At 41.0% G+C, this 23,891-nt stretch overlaps 1 protein-coding gene across 1 annotated transcript; it reads left to right on the top strand.

Moving 5' to 3' along the window:
* Positions 1-1,831: 1,831 nt before the first annotated feature.
* Positions 1,832-23,520, top strand: LOC134102755 (interferon-induced very large GTPase 1-like). The gene is made up of 12 exons (XM_062556980.1): positions 1,832-1,915; positions 2,611-2,735; positions 3,955-4,096; positions 4,231-4,314; positions 7,230-7,346; positions 8,254-8,590; positions 8,919-8,958; positions 9,054-9,317; positions 9,941-10,204; positions 10,306-10,575; positions 12,457-12,726; positions 17,694-23,520. Exons 3-12 carry the CDS (start codon positions 4,071-4,073, stop codon positions 22,340-22,342), a joined length of 6,321 nt encoding a protein of 2,106 aa, XP_062412964.1. The 5' UTR covers positions 1,832-1,915; positions 2,611-2,735; positions 3,955-4,070; the 3' UTR covers positions 22,343-23,520.
* Positions 23,521-23,891: the final 371 nt, after the last annotated feature.

Here is a 23,891-nt window from a genome sequence, read left to right on the forward strand (position 1 = left end):
AGCATTCTGTATTGTTTTTATTGTCTGTCTCTGAGGAAGCCACCCAATACAACAATTCAGTGACTCTTCACTTTAAACTGGTTGATGCTGCATCCTGGGAATTATTATAGTTTTCAATTCAAACACCATGAGCTTCTACTCTTCAAAACATCAGCCATTGCTTTACAGACACAATAAGGCGCTCTATCCTGGCTGGAGGAAAGCGAAACAGATTGACGCCGTATCCTTCGAAATATTATAGGCTACAGTAGTTTTCAAAAGCACCATGAGCTTCCATTATTCAAAACATCAGCCATTCCTATACAGATACGATGAGGCGCCCCATCCGGGCTGCGGGACGATGCAGCCCATAGTGCTCATCCTCTGGCACCCCTCTCCATCTAGGTGGGCCCTCATCCATTGCCAGAACAACTGGTGTCAGCATGTCTGCTGGTGATACAAGATCCACATGTCTTCTTCAGGACATCCCAAACATGTTTAATGAGTTATGGTCAAGAGACCGTGGTGGCCCATACATGTGTGAAAACGTTCCTAATTTGAGCCCAAAATTAATCCTGGGGTTGTCATACCCCTGCCATCAAGAAAATCAATTGATCATTCAGGTAGGTCTAGTGATATGACACAGAGTGTTGCTGATCCTAGACCTAACCAACTGAGGCAACCCCATATCAAAATCCTGCCTCCAGAGGTTTGAACAGTGGGCACAACATATGATGCCTGCATCACTTCATGCACTTCCTTCCTTTGCTAAAATGTCCATCTCTCTGTAATAGGGTCAATTTGTAGTCACAAGGCCACATGATCTCCTTCCATCTCTCCAGAGTCCAACCTTTATACTCTCCAAATGAAAGGCTTCCCTACAACCAGCCTCACCAACAGGTGGTGTTCTTGTGTCTGCACAGATGTTTAGTTCTAAAAGAGCTCATGATGCCTTGAAATAGATAATATTAATCAAATGTTTTAACTCGAGACAGTTTGACACGGACATAATAGCAGGTTTAACAGAAAATTGAACACAGGACCTGGGGATCAGGCTTTGTTCTTTCCATTCTCAAATGGAAGGAAATGATTTGTCATGAGGGGGCAATTCCTTGGAATTTCTGTAAGTCTTATAATTTAATTAAACTCCTGTGCTCTGAATGCATTCCTCTTCCTTTTGTCTGCGCGGTTTGAAGAAACACAAGCTGTCAGTCAGCCATAGGCTCATCATCTCTGTCATAGAAACTCTCAAAACTGGATGGATCAGACCACACCTGGGGAAAATATGTTCCAGTCACAATTAAGCACTCACACATCACATAGCCTACTAGTCTAGATGGGTTACAACAACCAAAAGAGTGTTTGTCAAAACAATCATATTACATAAGAATTGTTTTACAACTCATATGTGTAGCATAACACAACAGTAGGAATGGGATATTAATACCACACAGTGACAAAGCACATCCAAGGCCCTTCCTATCCATGCACTTGTGACATGTCAAAGTTGTTTTTAGAGAAATAGAAACTTTTATGGAAACTTTCATCTGAACATGCATGCTGCATTTTTTCAGGCAATTGTTACTCGTTTTACGCACACTTGTATGGGTTTTAAATTGGAGAGGTTGATACAGTTATCATGACATAATGCAACGTGTAATAGGTAGCAGGTCATATCTGTTTAGCTACAGTACAATGCCAATTGCCAGGCTGTTATTTGAAATAGACCACACATAGGCCTACTGTAGTCTAAGCCTGAAGGATGGGTTTAGCCTAACATCAGTCACCTCAGTTGCTTGAGGGAAACATTAGTGTTGTCAGGTGCCAGATTCAGTGAAATGAAAATGAATGGTGGACGGGTCAGCCCTAGCCCCACCTTCCAAAAATATTCTTCCTGGAACATCCGACTGTCTATGAGAACAACACTGCTATACAGGTGAGCGAGTCCTTCAGCTTTCTGACAATTCTAAAATGTAACTACACTGCGAAACTAAATTAAACAGGGTTAAACATTGGACCTACAGTCGAAAAGTTGTTCAAGTTGTTTGAAGACCGATTTAGCCTAGGCTAGCCTACTTTTATTTTCACTTTCTTGCACTTGATGAAAGTGCAGCTGTCATCCACCTTTTAGAAATTAGCGATAAAAGATCCCTCAACTTTCAGAGTAAAATTTGTGCAACTTTTCGGTTGGATTGATTCTGTCTATTTTGATTCAGATCCGTTTGCTGTCATTCTATCCGCTATGGGCGAATTGACCATCTGGCGCATAGCCTAGCAGAGCATTTTCCAGGTGGTCTATGAATATTAATGAGATTCTCGGATATATCCTACGCACTTATTACAGCTGTGTTTTCTTTGTGTTTGCTTTATGCCACTTGTGATTATTATGCATCACATTGCTTTATTGCATGAGAAAGTGTTTGCAAAAAAAGATGAGACCTGCCAATTGTTTCTGGTTTGTTTATTGTTTTGCCAAAACGAATGAGTGATTCAGTTATTGCATTGCTTGTAGATTGATTGATTGATTGGTTGATTGATTGATACATTGAACATGTATGTTTTACTTTTCATAGAGCTGTAAAATTATATCATTTATTTTGCTCTTTTTATATTTTATATGTTATGTAATAGAGTTCTTCGCTTTGTGCCTGGTGAAACCAGAGGAACCTGTTTCTGAATTACCATAACCTGCACAGCAAAAAAAAAAAAAAAAAAAATCATCTGGATTCCCCCAGGTTGCTGCCTCCACAGACTAGGTATGTTCTTCTATACAGTGTTGCATCTGGCATGTGACAACGAAGTGAATATAGCCTACACCATATTGCCAAAAGTATTTGTTCACCTGCCTTTACTCATGTGAACTTCAGTCACATCTCATACTTAATCCATAGAGTTTAATATGATATCGGTTCACCCTTTGCAGCTATAACACCGTCAGCTCATGTTGGAACAGAAAGGGGCCATCCTCAAACTGTCCCACAAAGTTGGGAGCATTGAATGGTTCAGAATGGTTCAGAAATTCAGAGTTCCTTTCATTGGAACTGGGGCCAAGCCCAGTTCGGGGATGGCCTCTTCCTGTTCCAACATGACCGTGCACCAATGCACAAAGCAAATGAGAGAAACGAGACATTAACTAAATGAAGACGCTCCAAGATATCATATCAGAGGATGTGGCTACCTGAAGCTTCTGGCCGTCAGGGCCACAAAGTTGGCACCGTGGTCTTCACGGAAGAACGGCTCCAGCTGCATGGAGAAAACAGAGTTTGGTGTGGATGACTGGCCAGCACGAAGTCCTGACCTCAACCCAACAGAACACCTTTGAGCTAGTCTCCTCGTTCAATCAGTGTCACAGAGCAATACTTTTGGCAGTATAGTACATGAAACAGGCAAATTCTGTAAACATCTTTTAACGGAACTGTTTTTTCCTATTAAACTACGGTATTACCTTAACTAAAACAAGTTGATACAGTACCTCTCACCTTTCAATGCGTGCACTCACTGGCTCTGGCGCGCGGCGCTACTTTGATAGGACTTAGCTAGCCCAGTTCATTCATTCAGATCCAAACAGAGATGAAGTTAGAAGCGACCAAACACCTCCATGTTTTCCCTATTAAAGTTACACGAGTAGTCACACAACCAAGTATGGTGAGACAAAATAAAACGTGCATTTCTAAGTGGGTAAGAGGGATAATTGTTTGGCGGAATAACACTTGGGAGCACTTAGACTCGACACAGTAATATCCTCACTCTTGCACTTTCAGTTTCACTTTGGAGTGAGGATATTACTGCGCCGACTCTAAGCGCTCCATAGTGTTATTCCGCCACACAATATAGTTATCCCTCTTACCTCTAAAGTGTTTAGATTTAGAACTGTATATGAGATATATATTACATATATCTGTTTATTTTATCTTGTAACCTATTTCTTCACCTTTTTCTACATTCTAACTACTTAACCACCCTTGGGGAGAATAGAGAGCAAGAGAGGGATATATGAAAATGAGTTTCCCTAAGGAGCCGATAGGAGGCACTAGTGAGCAAGCCCAGATGAAATGAGGACCTGAGGAGCAGAGCCATCTAATGTAGGAGAAATGTCTTCATCTGGTGCCAACCAGAGGTAGCTTCATTTAATCATTTAAAACAGAAATATAAGAATAAAATACAATGGTCTTAGACAATGGTCTTTTAAATGTATTACTGTATATTTAAAGAATTGTACTTTTTTAAATAATGTTACAACATGTGTTACAGGACTCCTGAGAGACCAGTCTCCCCCATGTCCAGTGAGAGGAGTGAGGAGGGCAACAGACCTGATTTCACAATGGAAGGAACCAGGTAGGCTATACACACATTAATCCGTATTACTAATCATATTGCATTTATGTACTAATGTATTTATGTACTTATATGCCTATATTGTATGAACCCAGAGAAGAGATACAGGAGTATAGTAAACTACTGGAGTCTGTCTTTAAGTGTGGCTGCAGATGAGACAAACTTGGACTTAGTAATTTTTACCTTATTATGACCGCCACGGTAGCAAAGCGGTTTAGTCAAGATTTTTTTTTCTTCTGGATTTTTTCCCCCCAGTACATTTGTTTCAACAGTTCTTGGTACACCGAAAGACCGTGCTGCAAGAAACTTGGTGGGCATGTAGCCCCACAAGGATGATATGAAACCATTTTATGATCTTTTGCCCAACCACCGCACCGGACCCCCCAAAAGAAGGACACAGTTTTTTGTGAATATCTCGAGACCCGTAGGGCCTAGGATGACCAATGTTGGTTTCAATGGGCCATGTCAGCCCATTCTATATCCACTCATTTGATGTATAGTGCCTAGTTAAGCTTTACTGGCCAGGTGCAAACGTAAAAACAGATCTTCACCTGCCGTTGTAGGTATCTTTTGCTGATGCAGAAAGCACAACATTTTTGATAATAACAATAAAAGTGTAGGATCATTATGACATCCTCTGAATGCAGTGTTTTATGCAAGTCAAACGACACAAACCATATTAATACCATATTAACTGTCTCCATGTATCAACCTCGTAGCGGAATCATTTTTGCAAAATCAATGTATAAGCCTTGGATAATAGTTGGAAATTACAGTAGTTGTTTTATAATCCTTACCTGTTCCCTCCAATGTATTCATGTTAGTTGTTCACTACATTTTTCAAAATAATCTACAAAATATGTGAAGTGTATAGCTGTATGTGTAGTGTATATTTCCTGGTGTCCAAAACAAATTTAAGTATAAATCTTATATATATATATATATATATATATATATATATATATATATATATATACAGTGCCGATAGAAAGTCATCATACCCTTTTGAAATAGTTACTTTTTTTGTCTTACAGCCTGAAATCAAAACCCATTTTAAAAAAGATCTTTTCCAGTTTTATTAACAAATTTAGCTGTACAACATCAAAATAATGAAAAAAAAGTAAACAGTTCTGAAAATTAATAAAAAATGAAAAACTAGAATAACAGGGTTGGAAAAGTCATCATACCCCTGACTTAATACTTTGTAAAGCTTCCTTTTGCTTTCATTACAGCCATCAATCTGTTTGGATGTCTCTATTATAGCTTTGCACACCTAGATAGGGGAAAATTTTCCGTACAGAAATGTTAAAATTTAGTCAAATTCTGTAGGGAATGGCGATGGACTGCTCTCTTCAAGTCAATCCACATATTTTCTATAGGATTTAAGTCAGGGCTCTGACTTTGCCACTCAAGGATATTCACCATCCTATCCTTAAGCCACTGCTTTGTTCTTTTGGCAGTATGTTTAGGATTATTGTCGTGTTGGAAGGCGAATGACCTCCCCATCCTCAGCTGTCTAGGAGAGGGACGCAGGTTTTCCTTAAGAATGTGGGTGTACTTGGCAGCATCCATTTTCCCTTCTATCCTGACCAATTGCCCAGTTCCCGCTGAAAAGAAACATCCCCACAACATAATGTTGCCCCCACCATGCTTCACACTAGGTATGGTGTGTTTTGGGTGGTGCACTGTGTTGGTTTTCGCCAAACATTGCGCTTGGAGTTCAGTGCAAAAACACATCTGGAATATTCTGCTACCATGTGGAAAAAGCTTATATGGTCAGATGAGACTAAGATTGAACTTTTTGGAGACTAAGATTGAACTTTTTGGACTGAGCTCCAGGCGCTTACCAAACACAATATACACACCCAAACACACCCAAAACACACCATACCTACTTTGAAGCATGGTGGGGGCAACATTATGTTTTGGGGATGTTTCTCTTCAGCGGGGACTGGGCAATTGGTCAGGATAGAAGGGAAAATGGATGCTGCCAAGTACACCAACATTCTTGAGGAAAACCTGCGTCCCTCTCCTAAACAGCTGAGGATGGGGAGGTCATTCGCCTTCCAACACGACAAAAATCCTAAACATACTGCCAAAAGAACAAAGCAGTGGCTTAAGGATAGGATGGTGAATATCCTTGAGTGGCAAAGTCAGAGCCCTGACTTAAATCCTATAGAAAATATGTGGATTGACTTGAAGAGAGCAGTCCATCGCCATTCCCTACAGAATTTGACTAAATTTTAACAATTCTGCACGGAAAATTGGGCAAATATTCCCCTGTCTAGGTGTGCAAAGCTATAATAGAGACATATCCAAACAGATTGATGGCTGTAATGAAAGCAAAAGGAAGCTTGACAAAGTATTAAGTCTGGGGCATGATGACTTTTCCAACCCTGTTTTTCTAGTTTTTAATTTTTTATTAATTTTCAGAACTGTTGACTTTTTTTTCATTATTTTGATGTTGTACAGCTACATTTGTAAATAAAACTGGAAAAGATTTTTTTTTTAAATGGGTTTTGATTTCAGGCTGTAAGACAAAAAAAGTAACTATTTCAAAAGGGTATGATAACTTTCTATAGGCACTGTATATATCAAATATAAAATTCTTGATCCTGTGAGGGAAATTCGTTCTCTGCATTTAACCCAATTTAACCAAATTAGTGAACACACAGTGAGGTGAATCACTCACTAACCCAGAGCACTGAGCTGCCTACCCAACCAGCCGCGCTCAGGGAGCAGTGAGGGGTTAATGATCAGAATACATTTAAATGTGAATGTACTAGCACAAAAGCACCACTCTATCAGTGATCAGTACAAAGCTGTGTACTCATGTGTCTTTCCTTGCAGTGTGTCATCTGGAAGAGTGCAGTGTGACCTTCAAAATGACCCAAACTCATGATTCCTGTGATTAGTGTTCACAGGGCAGGTACAGATAGGCCACCTTCTCCTGTTGCCAGTGTGATATCAATGAAGAGCGATAGGTCAAGGGACAAGTCTTTGGATTTCAAAGAAGAAGACAAAGGCACTGAGTAAGTAATGCATAAAGCAGATTTATTAGACCATGTATTTTATTCTTATTATTATTACCTGTATTACATTTTGGTACTTCCTTTTTTATTATTACTTTAGCATACTGATTGTTTGATTGTGAATTTACTGCTGTAATATTGTACCAACACCTGTCCAGTCACTCATCCACAGGCCCCTAGTGCAGAGGCCTCAAATGTGGGAAACAGAAGTGATGGTTGTACTGGTTTGTGACAAAAAGGCACTTGCAGATCAGGTGTAGAAATAATAGTTACAGTAGATTCAAAGGTCAGTTTTCCAGAACAGATGGTAAAAACCACAATCTAAAGACATAATATGACATAACAAGGACTAGATATGTAGGACATTTGAGGCAAACAACCTGCTAACATGCCAACGTGTAATTTTAGGGCCATGAGAATTTTTCACGAAAACAACTTCTGAATGGGCATTTTACAGGAAGAGAGAAGAAGAGATATGATAAACTGCTGGAGTCCGTCTTTAAGTACGGCTGCTGATGAGGTGATCAACAGCCACACTTAAACCTTAACTGGACGCGGCCATTCTTACCTTCTCAACTGTTCTCATAGACTCATCTGATCGCCTTGCACCTAATTAATGCATATTTATCATTCCAACTTGAAACTATTATTTGTATCTAATATAGTTTAAGTCGCTTTGAAAAAAAGGGTCTGCTAATTACCATAACCTTGTCATTTCAATCCTTACCTGTTCCCATCAATGTATTTATACAAAAAGGGTCTGCCAATTACCATAACCTTGTCTTTTCAGTCCTTACCTGTTCCCCTCAATGTATTTATGTAAATTGTTCACTAAATTTTATGCACAACAGTCTACAAGATACAGTATGTGTCAGAATAGCACATTTTCATGTGTCTTTCCTTGCAGTGTGTCATCTAGAGGAGAGCAGTGTGACGTCTGCCCACTGCCAGCTGTGAAGACCTGTCTGACCTGTAATGATTCCTACTGCATGACCTGTGTCAGACCGCACTACACTGATCCAGATCTGGAGGGACACCAGCTGCAGGACCTCCAGCATCAGGACCTCCAGCATCAGGACCTCCAGCATCAGGACCTCCAGCTACAGGACCTCCAGGTCCATCAGGGCCGCTGTGAACAGCACCAGAAAAAGCTGAAGTTCTACTGCAGGACCGACCAATCAGCAGTTTGCTCACGCTGCTTAGTTCACAGTCATAAAGGACATGATGTCATCGAGCAGGACACGGTTAGAAATCCGCTGTGGTTTATATTTTGGTAGTTTCTAGTGATTTTAGAGCAGCCAAGGTTCATGGTTTGCAGAGTGCCCCTAAGCTCTTCTAAAATCACTGGAGCCCTGGGCCTTATTGCTTTTTCTAAAATGGCAAGATTTCCTAAAACAAACATACATCAATGAGAAATATGATGTATTCACAAACAATGATTGCCAATAAATATATTTGAAGAGTTCACATGCCAAAGCCTGAAAATTAGATAATTTGACTCCTTTCAGCAAGTTAATTGTAAGATTGGAATTGTTGCCGTCAACTAATGTTTTATTCTCGTTTGCACAAAAGGAACGTTGGGCCCAAGATTGCACAGTAACCAAAATTAAAGGTATATTTAATGTCTTAAATATTTGTTATGACAATTACAACAACTTCCAGTTGGCTCAAAGCCTTTTGTGACCTCTTGATCGCCATCATTCCTAGATGTTCCTCCACCTGGGCCGATCCAGTTCCCCTCAGTGCTGTCAAACGCTGTGACTCTAAGATGGTCACCACTAGAGGGCGCTGCTGGTCCCTACAGATACAGAGTTACCTGGAGACGCGGGCACGAGACGCGCCGCATCGAGGTAGACGGTTCTGAGGTGGAGGTGGAGAGGCTTCTTCCAGGAGAAAAGTACCACTTTAGTGTGGCCACCCTTACTGAAGATGGCCGCCAGAGCACATGTGTGGAGAGATCTGTACTAACAGGTGAGGATTGACAACTACCTGTGGTTAGTTCGCAAGTTTTTTGGTTGCTCCACACTAACTGTTGTCACCTGCCTGACTAATAGACTACAACTGAACCTGTTATGCTAGTGTCAAGAAATTATTTTGCCATTCTTCTTCAGTCATATTTAGTGATTATATATTTACATATAATGTAAACCATTAATTACATTACATATTTTAATACTCCTTTCACAATGAAAATGTGCTTTTGTCAGCTATGTGTGTATATTTGTATGTACATTAAAGATGCTTTTATATTCCTCTTTTCAGTCAACTTTAGCAAGGGGGCAAATATGTTTTCACAGCACTTCTTAAAGAATGTTCTGGGAATGTCACTTAAAGGCTTAATATAACCATCAGGCAACATTCCCTAAATGTTCCCTGCCGGTTGCTGTAGGAACGTTCTCTGGCTTCACAACACAATACCTTTAGAGGATGTTCCCAGAATGTATTTTAAAGGTTTATGTTTGTATGACCTTCAGGGAACTTCTAGGGAATGTTCCCAGAACATTGTGTGTTTGCTGGCATCCTATTAGACAAGCCATGTCCATGATGTAACTTAAAAATAATTATTTGCCAAATGTTGTCTTCTTGTGTTGCAGAGGTTCCGGTTCCAAAGAATCTTACTGTAGCACCAGGATCAACATGTGTCTTTGTTGACTGGGGAAAACCAGATGGTCTTGAGGATAAAGTGTCTTTTCTGTTTCAACTTTTCAAGGGAAAGGAATTAGTGAAGAGTAAATTTACAGATTCTCTACAGTTTTTCACCTCTGGCTTACAACATAACAATGACTACACTATCCAAGTATCCACAGCATTGGAAAACAACTGTCAAAGCAAACCAACATCTGAACATTTCAGGACAGGTAAAGAACAAAGAACAACATTTCAGACTTTTGTTTATTACAGTCTAAATAATGTTTTATATACTACTAGCGTTTACAGGAGAGGTTGATTTTATTTTCAGAGATTCCAGCCCCAGAGCATCTGACAGTGAGATCCATCTCTGCATCATCTGCTGGCCTCCGCTGGCTGGTGTCTCTTGTGATGGAGCAGACTCCACACAGCTTCCTGGTCTCGTACCAGAGTGAAGGGACTGAGCTAAAGTCCTTCTCCACCGAGTCCTGCAGCACAGACATCACAGGCCTGGAACCAGGAACTGAGTACACTGTTGAAGTCTACACTCAGCTCCAACATGGCGGACAGAGCCAGCCTGCTTCTGTTCACATGAAGACAGGTCAGTCACAGGATGTACTGTATAGAGCAAATAACATGACATTAATACATAAAAGTGATTATACCTGCAAACTGTGAAGTGTTAAAGAGCCACAGCTCACATTTTAAATCACAACTATATTTTGTAAGTAAATTCCATAACCATAACCATAAAGTAAGTGTGTTTTTTTTAGAATGGCCAAGTCGCATTAGACTGCATTCTTTCATTTCATTCTTTCATTACATCCACTTTACTCTCACATAATTATTGTGGAGGACCTCTAGAATATAACCATGTGCCATATATGTGCCACTTTTGCATAGATGTTTTTAGTTAGGCGAAAAACGTAAAAATCTCAAGGTATAGCTGACTGCCTTAAAGTACCTGAAAAGGCCCCGGACCTCCAAGTGTTAATCTGTGTACAGTATGTGCTGACATTTTCCTGATGTTGAATACATTTTGAAGTGCAGTTCAATTACTTTTGAACTGCACTTCAAATAGTGACCCTCGTGTTATGGGGGGCTACTATGCAGAGGCCATAGAGAAGATTGGTGGCTACCCAACACTGATGCGCACGGACATGGGGCTAAAGGCGGCATCACATTACACATTACACATTACTTTCAATGGTTTGAGCGCGCAAGAACTGGTCTGCCGCTCTTGCACGTACTGCGGTCAAAGTTGAAATATGTTGAACTTTGACTGCGGCGCGCTGTAATGGTAATGGTAAGTCAACAACAATCGTTAGAACGTTACCTCAACCAAGAGCAACCTAGCGGTGAGAGCAGCGCATGTAATGTGATGGGGCCTTAATGTGTTGTCAAGGCAGAGTGTACGTAGCAACCAGCCAACAGCAGCAGAATAAATAACAGGGGCACACCTGATATAAAGTCAATTTTCTCTAGACTAGAATACTCAAAAATGCTAAAAATGGACCTGAAATGGTCAGAAGGGGTTGAGGGTCATGAAACTGTGCCCCAAATTCACATTCCTAACTCTATAGACACAAGATCTTAGCATATGTGGTGAAATTCTGAGTTATGCCCATAGACTTCAATGGAACAGTCGCTGCCTCTGCTCTGCATAGAGGGGGATTTTGACCCCCCCTCTTGCGATTTGGGTTCTGGGAAGTGACTTCTCATGAAGTATCTTTGCTCCGCCCTTAACTATCTTTGCTGCGCCAAAGATAGTTAAGGGCGGAGCCAAGATACTTTGATGAAGAACTTTATTTGATCAAGGGGACATTCTCGAGCCCCACCTGTCCCTCATCGCTTTAAGAAAGTAGTAGGTCAAGCTTAAAATAATATGAACAGTTGTCGGTTTTAGTGAACATGATCAAAAACACACTATGAGAGTTGTATACATTCAAAATGTTGGCAAAGTCCCCTCAGTCTGCCAGACTTGCCAACTGCAGCTTTAACATGCATCCTATAAGATGTGTAACACCGGTTCTCTGTCGGGGGGAAAAAGGCTATAAGTGGCAGTGTAACAAGAAGCACAAGCCACCATTGATACCATTGAGCTAATAGTGGTAATTTTGCTAACAAAGTTAGCGCAGGCTGTAGGGTCGCTGCCAGTTGTCTATTGCCCTTTGTCTCACCTGGTTGCCCATGGACCAAAAAAAATTGCCCTGTGTATTTTGAAGGATCCTATCACTTTTTTGATCAGTGATATAGTGTCCACATTAGTCTGTTGGGTAGAATTGAAGTTCACTAATTAGATTTCAGAGACTTTTCAGAGATTTTTTTCCAGAATTTAGCTGGATTTTGTACATTTTCTGGTTGTCTCATCTAAGTAAAATTTTGATTAATCTGGCGAAAACGGTTTATTTCTTAATAGAAAAATGTACCAATCTGATTAGATATGTGTCCTCATCATAATCACAAAGGTGTCATTTTTCAGAGATTCCAGCCCCAGAGCATCTGACTGTGAGATCCATCTCTGCATCATCTGCTGGCCTCCGCTGGCTGGTGTCTCCTGTGATGCAGCAGACTCCACACAGCTTCCTGGTCTCGTACCAGAGTGAAGGGACTGAGCTAAAGTCCTTCTCCACTGAGTCCTGCAGCACAGACATCACAGGCCTGGAACCAGGAACTGAGTACGCTGTTGAAGTCTACACTCAGCTCCAACATGGCGGAGAGAGCCAGCCTGCTTCTGTTCATATGAAGACAGGTGAGATCTACATTGTTGTTGGTGGCTTTAACAGCTATAGTGGTGGCGTTTTTCTTTTGAAAATGATATGTCATTGGGGTATACTTTGTACCCTAAAAAGTTACCGTTAAGTGGGCAGTGTCAGGGTGAAACCATGATAATATCTCATAAAAAGCCTTGATCTTATTTAGTTTCTGAAATAACAATGTCTTGCAGTTAATATGTAATTATTGCACAAAATAAATCTCAGTCCATAACAGATTAAATAAACAAATATCTCAACATTTCATTGCTACTACCTCTCTGGATAGTAACCATTTATTCATAGTAGGCTATAACGTATTTGGCTCTTGTTGTCTACACTAAGGTTGCATTTACACTGGCAAGCCTTGATGCACAGTTCTGATTTTCTGCCGATACCTGATTGTTTTGGACTGCATGATTACATCTACGTTTGCGAGTGGCCCATATCAGATATCTGTGTTAACATACAGTAGTTCACTAATTTGCATAACACTTGAGACACAAGAGGAACTTTAATAAATAAGCTAAGATTATAGTAGCTGTAGCCTAGTTGTTTGAATTATTTTGGCAGCATGGTTTACTATGCGGTAGAGTCTTGTTTTGTGCTTGATGGTGAGAGAGTGAGAACTGATTCAATGACGGAGTGGTAGACCAAAGTGAATACATCCTTGCTGACCTGAGTTTCCCGAGCAGATGGAGATGTTGTGCATTATCACATACCGGTCACCATAGCTAGAGATTTGCATGGTGCTTTTTCCAGTAGGCCTATTAGCCTGTTTGAATGCATTGAGCTCAATGAGCTGCTGTTGAGAGGAGTCCCTAAACACAAACAGACCAATGTATTTGTTAGGCTGTGTACAGTACTGTATGTGATGCACTGGTATATGCAATTTGTCCATGTATAGCACAAAGACTTCAGTATACCCACTTAAAATGGGCAGATATGCATAAAGTCTTCAGTGTTTAAGTTAGACTTTGTGTCTCACCTAACCTGGATGCTCAGCACAGTGTACACTGTACAAGCTAGATTATACCACTGGCCATAAATAATGAGAAGAAACGCAAATGGCGTCTCCTTTCATGCATACATTTTCACATGACAAAGCTCTGCTATGAGAACGATCAAATGATATTGGCCGCATTTCCCAGATTCATTAAGAAGCTATTAACGCTAAGATCTTCTTTGGAGCGCTCTTAAGAACGCTGTGAAAGAAGAACATGTTTCCCAGAGTCGCTCTTAGCTTAAGAAGATCTTTCACTAAGAAGGAAACGTAAGATCGAGCTGACCCACTCTTAGCATCCTTCTTAGCGATCAAATGCTCAGTGAGCATAGCCTGCCGCTAGGGGCGTCTAGATTTCTAGGCTTTAGTGATCAAGCTGTGTCAGGGAAATTTATATCCTCCACTTTTTAAAATAATAAAACAATGTTCAATGTTGAAATGCACTCATGGCTGTGGACCACTGGTGCAAGAAACATAGACATAAAAAAATATTACTGGATTACACGTTTAAGTTTTCAATACATCTGCATATGAGTTACAGTAGTAGCCTACTACGCATACAAGAAACATTTCAACAACCCTGTGGCATTTCACAGATATCAAGGAAACAGATGTAATTGAACTCAGCTGAACCTAATCCAATGAGAATTCACCTGCTACTCTATATAAAGGCGTTGCCAAAGTCTGCAATGTAAAAGTCCGGTTTACATTAATGCATTCGTACAGTACGTCAGCACTTCTCCCCACTGGACGTGCTGTCAGACCGGGCTGTCCAGGCAAAGTAGCCTACTGGCTGCCCTGTCTGATCACTCTGTCTCCACATGTCCAGAGAGCAACCCGCTGCAATTTTGCCCTCGGCCCGGATATGCAGCTCCAGCCTCTCCTGCTTTATCCGGACCATCTCTTCCTGCAGGGCAGTTTGTCTTTGGAGTTGGTTCTCTATCCCCCGCAGCACCTGCACCACCAGCTTCTCCCTCTCCAGGCGCACCAGCGTCTCGCTGCAGATGCAAGTAGTTATTGCGGGCCGCCCGGTTAAAGGGATATTCCGCCATTTGTGGAAATACGCTCATTTTCCACCTTCCCTCGAGCAAAACAATCGATATTTACCTTGCTCCCGTTCATCCAGCCATTCTGTGAGTCTGGCGATACAACTTTTAGCTTCAGCCTAGCATAGATCATTGAATCGGATTAGACCATTAGCTTCTCGCCTGCTAGCTTCATGTTTAAAAGTGACTAAGATTTCTGGTAATTTTCCCATTTAAAACGTGTCTCCTCTCAAGTTAGAAAGTGCAATAAGACCAACTGAAAATGAAACCTGGCGTTTTTCTAGGCTGATTTGACATGGAACTACACTCTCATCTGGCGTAATAATCAAGGCAACTTGCAGCTACTGGCACTACTACTGCTTGTTGTCTATGGGGACTATTTTCAAATGCTGCGTACGATATCACTGCGCCTATGGTACGTTTGCAAGTTGCCTTGATTATTACGCCAGATGAGAGTGTAGTTCCATGTCAAATCAGCCTAGAAAAACGCCAGGTTTCATTTTCAGTTGGTCTTATTGCACTTTCTAACTTGAGAGGAGACACGTTTTAAATGGGAAAATTACCAGAAATCGTAGTCACTTTTAAACATGAAGCTAGCAGGCAAGAAGCTAATGGTCTAATCCGATTCAGTGATCTATGCTAGGCTGAAGCTAAAAGTTGTATCGCCAGACTCACAGAATGGCTGGATGAACGGGAACAAGGTAAATATCGATTGTTTTGCTCGAGGGGAGGTGGAAAATGAGCGTATTTCCAAAAATGGCGGAATATCCCTTTAAGTCTCCCCGCATCGGCCCTGCTGGTTGGCGCACTCAGTGCTCCACCACCCGTGCCCATGGATTCCCTCCTCACCTTCGCACTCTTCTATTTTGTTTGGCTCCTGAACTCCTGCCACTTCTTCCTCACAGCTGGAGGGCTACATCTTCTCGGCTATATTAAAGTAGACTAGCCTACATCACATGCCTACTACCACACTATCTATAAGAGAGATGGGATGCGTCTTGCACAAGTTAATATATGAATGGCCTGAGCTAATAAAAAATAGGCCTAGGCTATATTGATAATCACCCTGTTTGATCAGTTAGTTTGAGTTTTTTGGCAGACTATAGGTATAAGGAGACACGACCGCACAGCCCAGGTTGCAGAAGTGTTGCAAGGGCGCAGCAAATTATCTTCAGAAACAATATATTTAAGCTCACGATATTCACACCAGCCCAAAACGTTAACGACCCACCGGGAATCCTCATTAATCTCCCGATTAGCCACCCGGGCCTGCACACACACACACACACACACACACACACACACACACACACACACACACACACACACACACACACACACACTCACACTCACACACGATACATGCGTAGCCTAATCGCACCTGTAGGGGGAACACGGGGCGCTGTGTGTGACTTGTGCGCTGATAAAGGGGTGGGTGATCGAATTTGCCTGGCATCGATTGATTCAGTTTCAGCACCACCGTGGTTGACAGCTCCTGTTAAGAGCTTCTTAAGAAGCTTCTTAGGCTTGATCTTAAGGTTCTCCTAAGAAGGCAGTTAAAGGTATACTATGCAGGATTGGTGATTTCATCGCCGGTTTCGCTTTCACTTTTCGTTTTCGCTCGTTTTATGCTTGAAGTTGCAAGTGTGGTTCTACCGCTACAGACCACTAGGGCGGCCGAAAAAAACACAGTTCGACTTTAAGAACAAGTCTGGGAAACACCCGTATCTTAGCGCTCCTTCTTAGCCAATCCCTCTTTAGAGCCTTCTTAAAGGAATAGTTCGGAATTTTGGACATAGGACCTCATTTCCAACTTTACCGAGGTGATATAGGTCGGTGGAGACCGTTTTTATCGCGTTTAACCCCTTCCTTCAGTTGCAGCGTCCCCCTTTGCTAACGCTGGTTCTAAGCTAATGCATTTCTACGGTGACATCAGTCTGACATCAACAACAGTCTTACTCACTCCACCGCACACCCGAGACAAGTCAATTAAAACGTCAGACTATCGATATACATGTCCGTGTTGATAGAATAATTTTAGAAATAAAACTAACCTTGCAACTCAATGATTTATTACATTTTGAGGGACTAGTTTCTCAATATCAATCCGCCACTGCCATACAGGGAACAAAGTAGGCTATTGCAATGCGATGCAAGGTTAGTTTTATTTCTAACATTGTTCTATCAACACAGGCATGTGCATTGATAGTCTGACGTTATAATTTATTTGTTTCACTGAAAATGGTCTTCACCGACCTATATCACCCCAACTAAGTTGGAAATGAGGTCCTATGTCCAAAATTCCGAACTGTTCCTTTAAGTCCTTAAGAAAGATTGAATCTGGGAAACGCGGCCATTGTTGTTTAATCTTACCTTGCTTGTGAAGCTGTCGAGGGCACGTTTGATGATGCATGATGCTCATTGAACACCTCGTCTAACTCTGCCACAAAGTTGACAGGTCCAAGAAAGATACCAGGATTGATGGAGCCATCAGTTTCGCCGTTGCCTCGCAAAGCTAACTCGAACACTCTGCAAAATATATATTTTACATGAGACTCTATGAGAGACCCCTGGGGCAATTTTCAACCTGACTGAAATGACCCAGAAAGGGTGTAGCCATTGGAAGTACAACTTAAGCCTGATTGGACATTTAGTGGCAAATCAGACATCTAGCTTAGAACACTGATAACGACTGTTACTGTGATAGAAAAAAATATCCCATTTTCTCCTTTTGGCAGTGCGCCGCATATCGCCCTAATGAACGCACTGCCCCTGGTTGCCCAAGGTCGCACCTGTCACGCTACAGGTTAGGAAGAGCTTAAGTCTGTGGGAAACATTGGCATACTGCTTGCACAGTATCCTATCTAAGCTTGCATTGAATATATTCAATTAATATTATGCTTTATTATATCATCAGGATTCTCCCTTTCTGACCTGCTTGAAGCCTTAAATCTGAAGAATGAAGAGAAAATCACATTCAGCTCAGTCCTGGAGATCAGCAGTGACATGGTTTGTGACAAACCCGCACAAAGCCTTAAAGAGCTACCATCGACCTTCTTGAGGAAGCTGATGATGTGCAACTTAAATGCAAGAAATACCAAATGTACACAGAAAGAGACAGCCACACATACTGATTTAAGTTGTATTGATGATCCCTATGAATCTGGCTGCATAAATCCTCTAGATCTCATCACTGCTTTGTTCCACTGCTCAGATCCTTTCCTCCAGCAGGAAATGGTCTCTAAAATGGCCATGTGCCAGTTTGCTGTTCCACTGCTGCTGCCAAACTGTGATACACAGCAGAGCACTCTGATGCTGTGGGCCATGAGAGACATAGTTAAAATCTACAGACCTCCCTCTCTAGCAAGAGACAGGGAATGTATAGAGGGTAGGATTGTGGAAATGGACATCCCGATGGTGTCTTTTGTTAGACTGGGAGGAGGCTGTTTGCCAAAATCTCAGATTCTGAACAAGTTGATCAGTAATCCTCATCAACACAATGACACATTTGTCCACCATCACATGGAGTGTGGTGATGTGCCCAGGAGAATCTCAGATGGTCTGGTTGAAGTCAGCTGGTATCTGCCCAGTGGGAACCCAAACGTTGACAAATTCACAAAGCCAGTAACCATAGCCAATTTGAGAGGAGACGGCAGGTTGTTTCAGACCCAGATGTCCTTCCTGTGTCAGACCTCAGCTGCAGTGTTCATCTTCAGTGATGATCTAGATGGAGACCTCAGCAGTCTGACCAACAGTGAGAACAAGGCTGAGCTGTTCCTGGTCACCAGCTCTGAGACTGAGAACTTCAACATGAAGACACTCAAGGATACATACAGAAAACACAACTTCACAAATATGATAGTTGGGGAAATGCAGTGCAAAGCATTTATGAAAAGGTTAAGCACCTGTTTAAGTGATATTGTTGAAAAGACAACTCTAACAACAAAAGTGGAAGCCATGGCTGATATTGCGGATAATGTTGGATGTCTCACTGATGAGAGATGTGCCGATTGTGTGAGAGCCAGGAATAATGCTCTTAAAATCACTGGAAAACTTACGGACATTGAGAAATTCAAGAAGAAGAATTTGCCTTTACATGGACAACTCTGGAAGGATATCAGTAGGTTGGAGAAAGAGATATGCAGAATGAGAGAAGCTAATAAAGACATAGAGCGCTATAGGAGTTCATTGAGTGACAGAGAAAAAGAACTAAGAAATGAACAACATGAGAAAATAATTTCACCCACCATACTTAACTTCCTAGCAGGTATCTCACCACCAGCGCCAGAGCGTCTCTACTTCCTGAAGTGGCTTAAAATTCAGCTGGACACCCTCTCTAGACGTCACCTGTCCGAACTCAGAGAGCAATACAACAAAATTAGAAATGAACAAGGAAACATGAATGAGATGGCAAAGTTAAATGAACAAATCTCAAGAAGCTCATTAGGTCCTGAGCACTTCTTCCGGGAACTGGGCCAGCTTTATGAGTGTGCTTGCTCCCTCTCAGAGGATGACCCAACTAGTAAGACTGTCCACTATCTGCCTGCTCTGTGTGCTCAGATGCTGCTGGATGGGTTTCCAGTTGAGCTGGTCGATGGAGACGCATCCAACATCCCAATGAAGTGGATTTCAGCTGTCCTGACTCAGCTACATAAGAAGGTGCACTCTAAGAGTAGGATCCTGGTGATGACTGTGCTGGGAGTGCAGGGCACTGGGAAGTCCACCCTCCTCAACACCATGTTTGGAGTTCAGTTTGCAGTCAGCAGTGGAAGATGCACCAGAGGAGCCTTCATGCTGATGATTAAGGTTTCTGAGGAATTCAGATCTAAGCTGGATTGTGACTTCCTCATGGTCATTGACACGGAGGGCTTGAAATCACCTGAACTGGCAGGACTAAAGACAAGCTATGAACACGATAACGAACTTGCTACGCTGGTCGTAGGGCTCAGTGATGTCACTATCATCAATATTGCCATGGAGAGCAACCAAGAGATGAAGGACATTCTGCAGATTGCAGTCCATGCCTTTCTCAGGATGAAGGAGGTTGGGAAGAAGCCCAGATGTGTATTTGTGCATCAGAATGTGTCAGACTTGTCTGCTCATGTAAACAATATGAGAGACAGGAATAAGCTGGTGGAACAGCTAAATGAGATGACTCGAGCAGCAGCTAAAATGGAGAAGAAGGAAGCCAACACAAAGTTCACTGATGTGATGGAATATGACCCTGATAGGGACAGCTACTACATCCCTGGACTCTGGCATGGAACTCCTCCAATGGCCTCAGTCAGTACTGGCTACAGTGAAGCTGCATATGAACTCAAGAAGAGTTTAATTGATCTTTTACAAATTGGTATGACTGAGAGACATAATGCAACAGAGTTTCTTTGGTGGACCCAGAGTTTGTGGAATGCTGTAAAGTTTGAGAACTTCATCTTTAATTTCAGGAACAGTTTAGTGGCTGAGGCATACACCCAAGTATGTTCTGAATACAACAAATGGGAGTGGTCATTCCAGAAAGAAGCTAACTCCTGGCTTCTGGAAAAAGAAACCTACATTTCCAACTTTGGATTTGCAGATGGCAAGAATGCACATACTAATAGTTTAAGAGCAGAACTTGACAAGATGATATCTGATGCATCAGTGACTTTGGATAGGGTTGAAGTAAAGCTGGTAAGTCACCTTGAGGAATACTTCTCAAAAAAATACAATGTAATTTTGGTTGAAAAATACAAAGAAGAGTTCAAGAACAGTGCCAGATGTCTGAGAAGAGAGACAGAGAATTGTATTAAGAACTCTCTGCACCAGGCCGTTGAAATTAGAGAGGGAATGGAGAAGGTTAATGAAATCAAGAACGCTCAGGCGGAGACAATTGAGAAAGGGGTTTTGGAGCTGCTGCAAACCTGTCAAAAGAGTAATGTGGACTTCACAGATGAATGTCTTGACCAGGAGTTTGAAAAAATGTGGAAGGGTATCAATGCTAAGCTGTCCTTCAACAGACTAGAGGCAAAAAATCTTCACAACGAAGTTTATGATTTGTTGAAGTCGAATTTCGAGACAAAGGCTGGACATTCCAGAAAAAAATTAAATGAGTGTGTCTTGAACAAATGTGGCATGGAGGAATTCACTGTGAAGTTGGCATGGTTTAAGAGTATTATATGGTCCAGGAATGAAAAAGAGATGCAGGAAATCTGTAACAACATCATTTTAGACAGTGATAACTTTGTGTCAGAGAAAGTGCAGAGCAAATCAGATTTTCATAACACATATATCAAAGAGATCCTCAGAGGAATTGACGAGAAAGCAAAAGATTGTGAAATGGATGAAGAATGTGAAGTTGCTTTGAAGTTACATGTCTGTGGTCGTGCTTTAAGAGAGTTCCAGAAAATGCACGATCGCTTCATAGAGATCAACAATCCTCAAAGGCAGCTCGAACTGTCAAAGAGTAAATTTAAGGAAGAGTTCAAAGACTTGTTTCTTAAGAGAGATCAGTGTCAAAAGAAGGCAAAGGAATTCACAGAGGAATGTTTGAGGCCATCTATTCAGGACTATGTGAGCAAAAAACTTGGCCCAGATATTGCAGATGAAATGATGAAAGGAGATAATGGAGTGGATTACAGCACATCAACACACTTACAGTATTCCCTTTTAAAACAGATGCTCCATGAAGATAAATATGAGCTCTTCAAAGCTTACATTTGCTCATATGAATCTTTTGTGAAACATTGCATATTGATGGAAACAGATCAGATGGCAAAAGATGGCAAAATTGCCATACTACAAAAGAGACGTCTCTCTGAGATAGTCAAGAAAATAACTGATGCAGTGACTATCCTCACTGAGCAAGCTGATAGTAATACAGATATAAAGACATTTATACAAAATATCTGTACCCACCTTAACGATCAGCTTATCTTCTCAAAAGAGTATGTGAACAGCTTTCTCATTCTTAATACAGCCAAGATTGAGCAGTTTTCCAGAAATCTGAAAGAGTTTGTCAAACAAATGGAGAAGTCTCTGGCTCAGAGTTATGACAACCCAAAGGAACTGCCCTTCAAGCCTCATGGCACGTTCTTCAACAGACTGATTGGATGTAGGAAACAGTGTCCCTTCTGTGGAACGCCCTGTGAAGCAGGAGGTAAAGAGCACTCAGAGCATTTTTCCAGCATGCACCGACCTCAAGGACTTGGATGTTTCAAATGGATTAAAGACAAAAAGTTGGTGACAGACATTTGCTCCAGTGTTGTGATAAGTGGCTCTAAGTTCCAGTGTGACAAAACAAATGGAAAACTTGTGCCCTACAAAGAGTACAGAACAGTCTACCCTGACTGGAAGATAACGGGAGATGCCAAAGTTCAGGCTACAGACTACTGGAAATATGTGCTGATGAAGTTCAACACAGAATTTGCAAGACATTATAATTCAGAACCTGCAGACATTCCATCAAACTGGACAGAGCTTACACTAGACAATGCGATAGAGAGCTTGAAAAAATCATTCAATATAACTGCACCATTACAAACACCATTAAACTTACCTTCTGGGTTTTTTAGTTGTTCATCTGTTTGATCAATCTCCCTTTTATCAATCTTTTGGGCACCAGAAAATTGTTTCTTGGCTAGTTAGCCTTTCAGCATTTAACCATATTTGTACTGTATATACTGTATGAGTGTGTGAGTGTGTGTGTGTGTTTATTGTATTAGCCATATGCAGTGCATCTTATAAGAAACATTTGTGACTGTTCTGAATCAGTTTTCCTGAAAAGAATTCCTTTCAATGTAGAATCTTTATAGTTATAGTATATTTTATATTATTTGAATACTTTATATAAAGAGATTGTTTTTTTTCTGGGTCATTTATTGAAAAATAATTTCTGCATCATTGACCACAGTAAATATTTTGTTATCTCCTCTGTTGGAGGACGCGTTCTCTAATTTTAGATTTAACAATTGTTTATAGGCTATGCTTTCATGATTCTACAATATTGCAGTGAGATTTTCAAATGCATGCTTGGTAGTTTACAATATTTGCTGATTATCACATTCTGTTTTTATTTGCATTTTATACAATGTCCCAATTTGCACAATGCCCCATCTCAATCTAAATCTAAAGTACAAACAGGAGAAGAGACAGCATAATGAACATGTGACCTTTTAACTGGCATGCTACAACCTGGACCATCACATTAGTCTAAAATGAATCAATTAATATCTGAAACTCAACTAAAGTTAGCTTAATTCATATAAAGTGGAATGTTTTGTTCCCAGTTAAGAGTGTGGTTTGATTTTTGATACCACTTAAGAGCGTGTTTTGATTTTCATGATTTTTGATACCAGATAAGAGTGTGTTTTGCTTTTCATGAATTTTGATGGCAGTTAAGAGTGTTATTTGAGCTACATTTAGTTTACTTTAGTGGTGGTAATTTGTTCATTCATTTGTTTGTTATTAGTGTGATTTGATCACATTAGTCATATATTTTGGTAATATTATTTTGCTAGTTATTTGTTTAGTTAATTGTTTTGATTTATGTTTAGTTTTTTACTGTGCTTTGTCTAATCATTAGTTTTGGTTTAGACACCTGGGGGCAGTAGTGAGCACAGGTAAAGGTGTGTGTGCGTATAGGAAGTAGGAAGTAGGAGGGAGGCCTGTATTGCACCTGGGTGGTGGGCACATGTTTTTTTACTAGTGCAAGAGATGCTTCAAAATGTTTGCTCTGCTGGAATCAATAAACCAGCCACGAAACTGGATTTAAGCTTGGACATTATTTCTTACCTGCGTACATTACCTGCCCAGGGTGCCAGAAGTTGCCGTTTAAGCATTTAATTTAAGTGTAATATCCTAAGTTTAGTTTAGTTAAGTTTTGTCACAAACGGCCACTACAAGTGTGTTTTGCTTTTCGTGTGAGTAGTGTTGAGCTGAAGGAAGATAGCCATGCGTTGTGCTTTCAACAAGACTGCTGGACTCTACACCGTATATCATGGAGGTATTATAAGAACTGGAGAGAGGGACTTAAGTCCCGCCCCCATTCATTTCAATGGCCGATGCTAGGCTAGCTACTTCAGCCAAAAATGTTTGAAATTGGCCGCAGCCATCTTTGAGAAAATGGTCTTCCATGGGT

This window comes from Sardina pilchardus, chromosome 15 (assembly GCF_963854185.1).
Source record: "Sardina pilchardus chromosome 15, fSarPil1.1, whole genome shotgun sequence".
Classification (NCBI taxonomy): Eukaryota; Metazoa; Chordata; class Actinopteri; order Clupeiformes; family Clupeidae; genus Sardina; species Sardina pilchardus.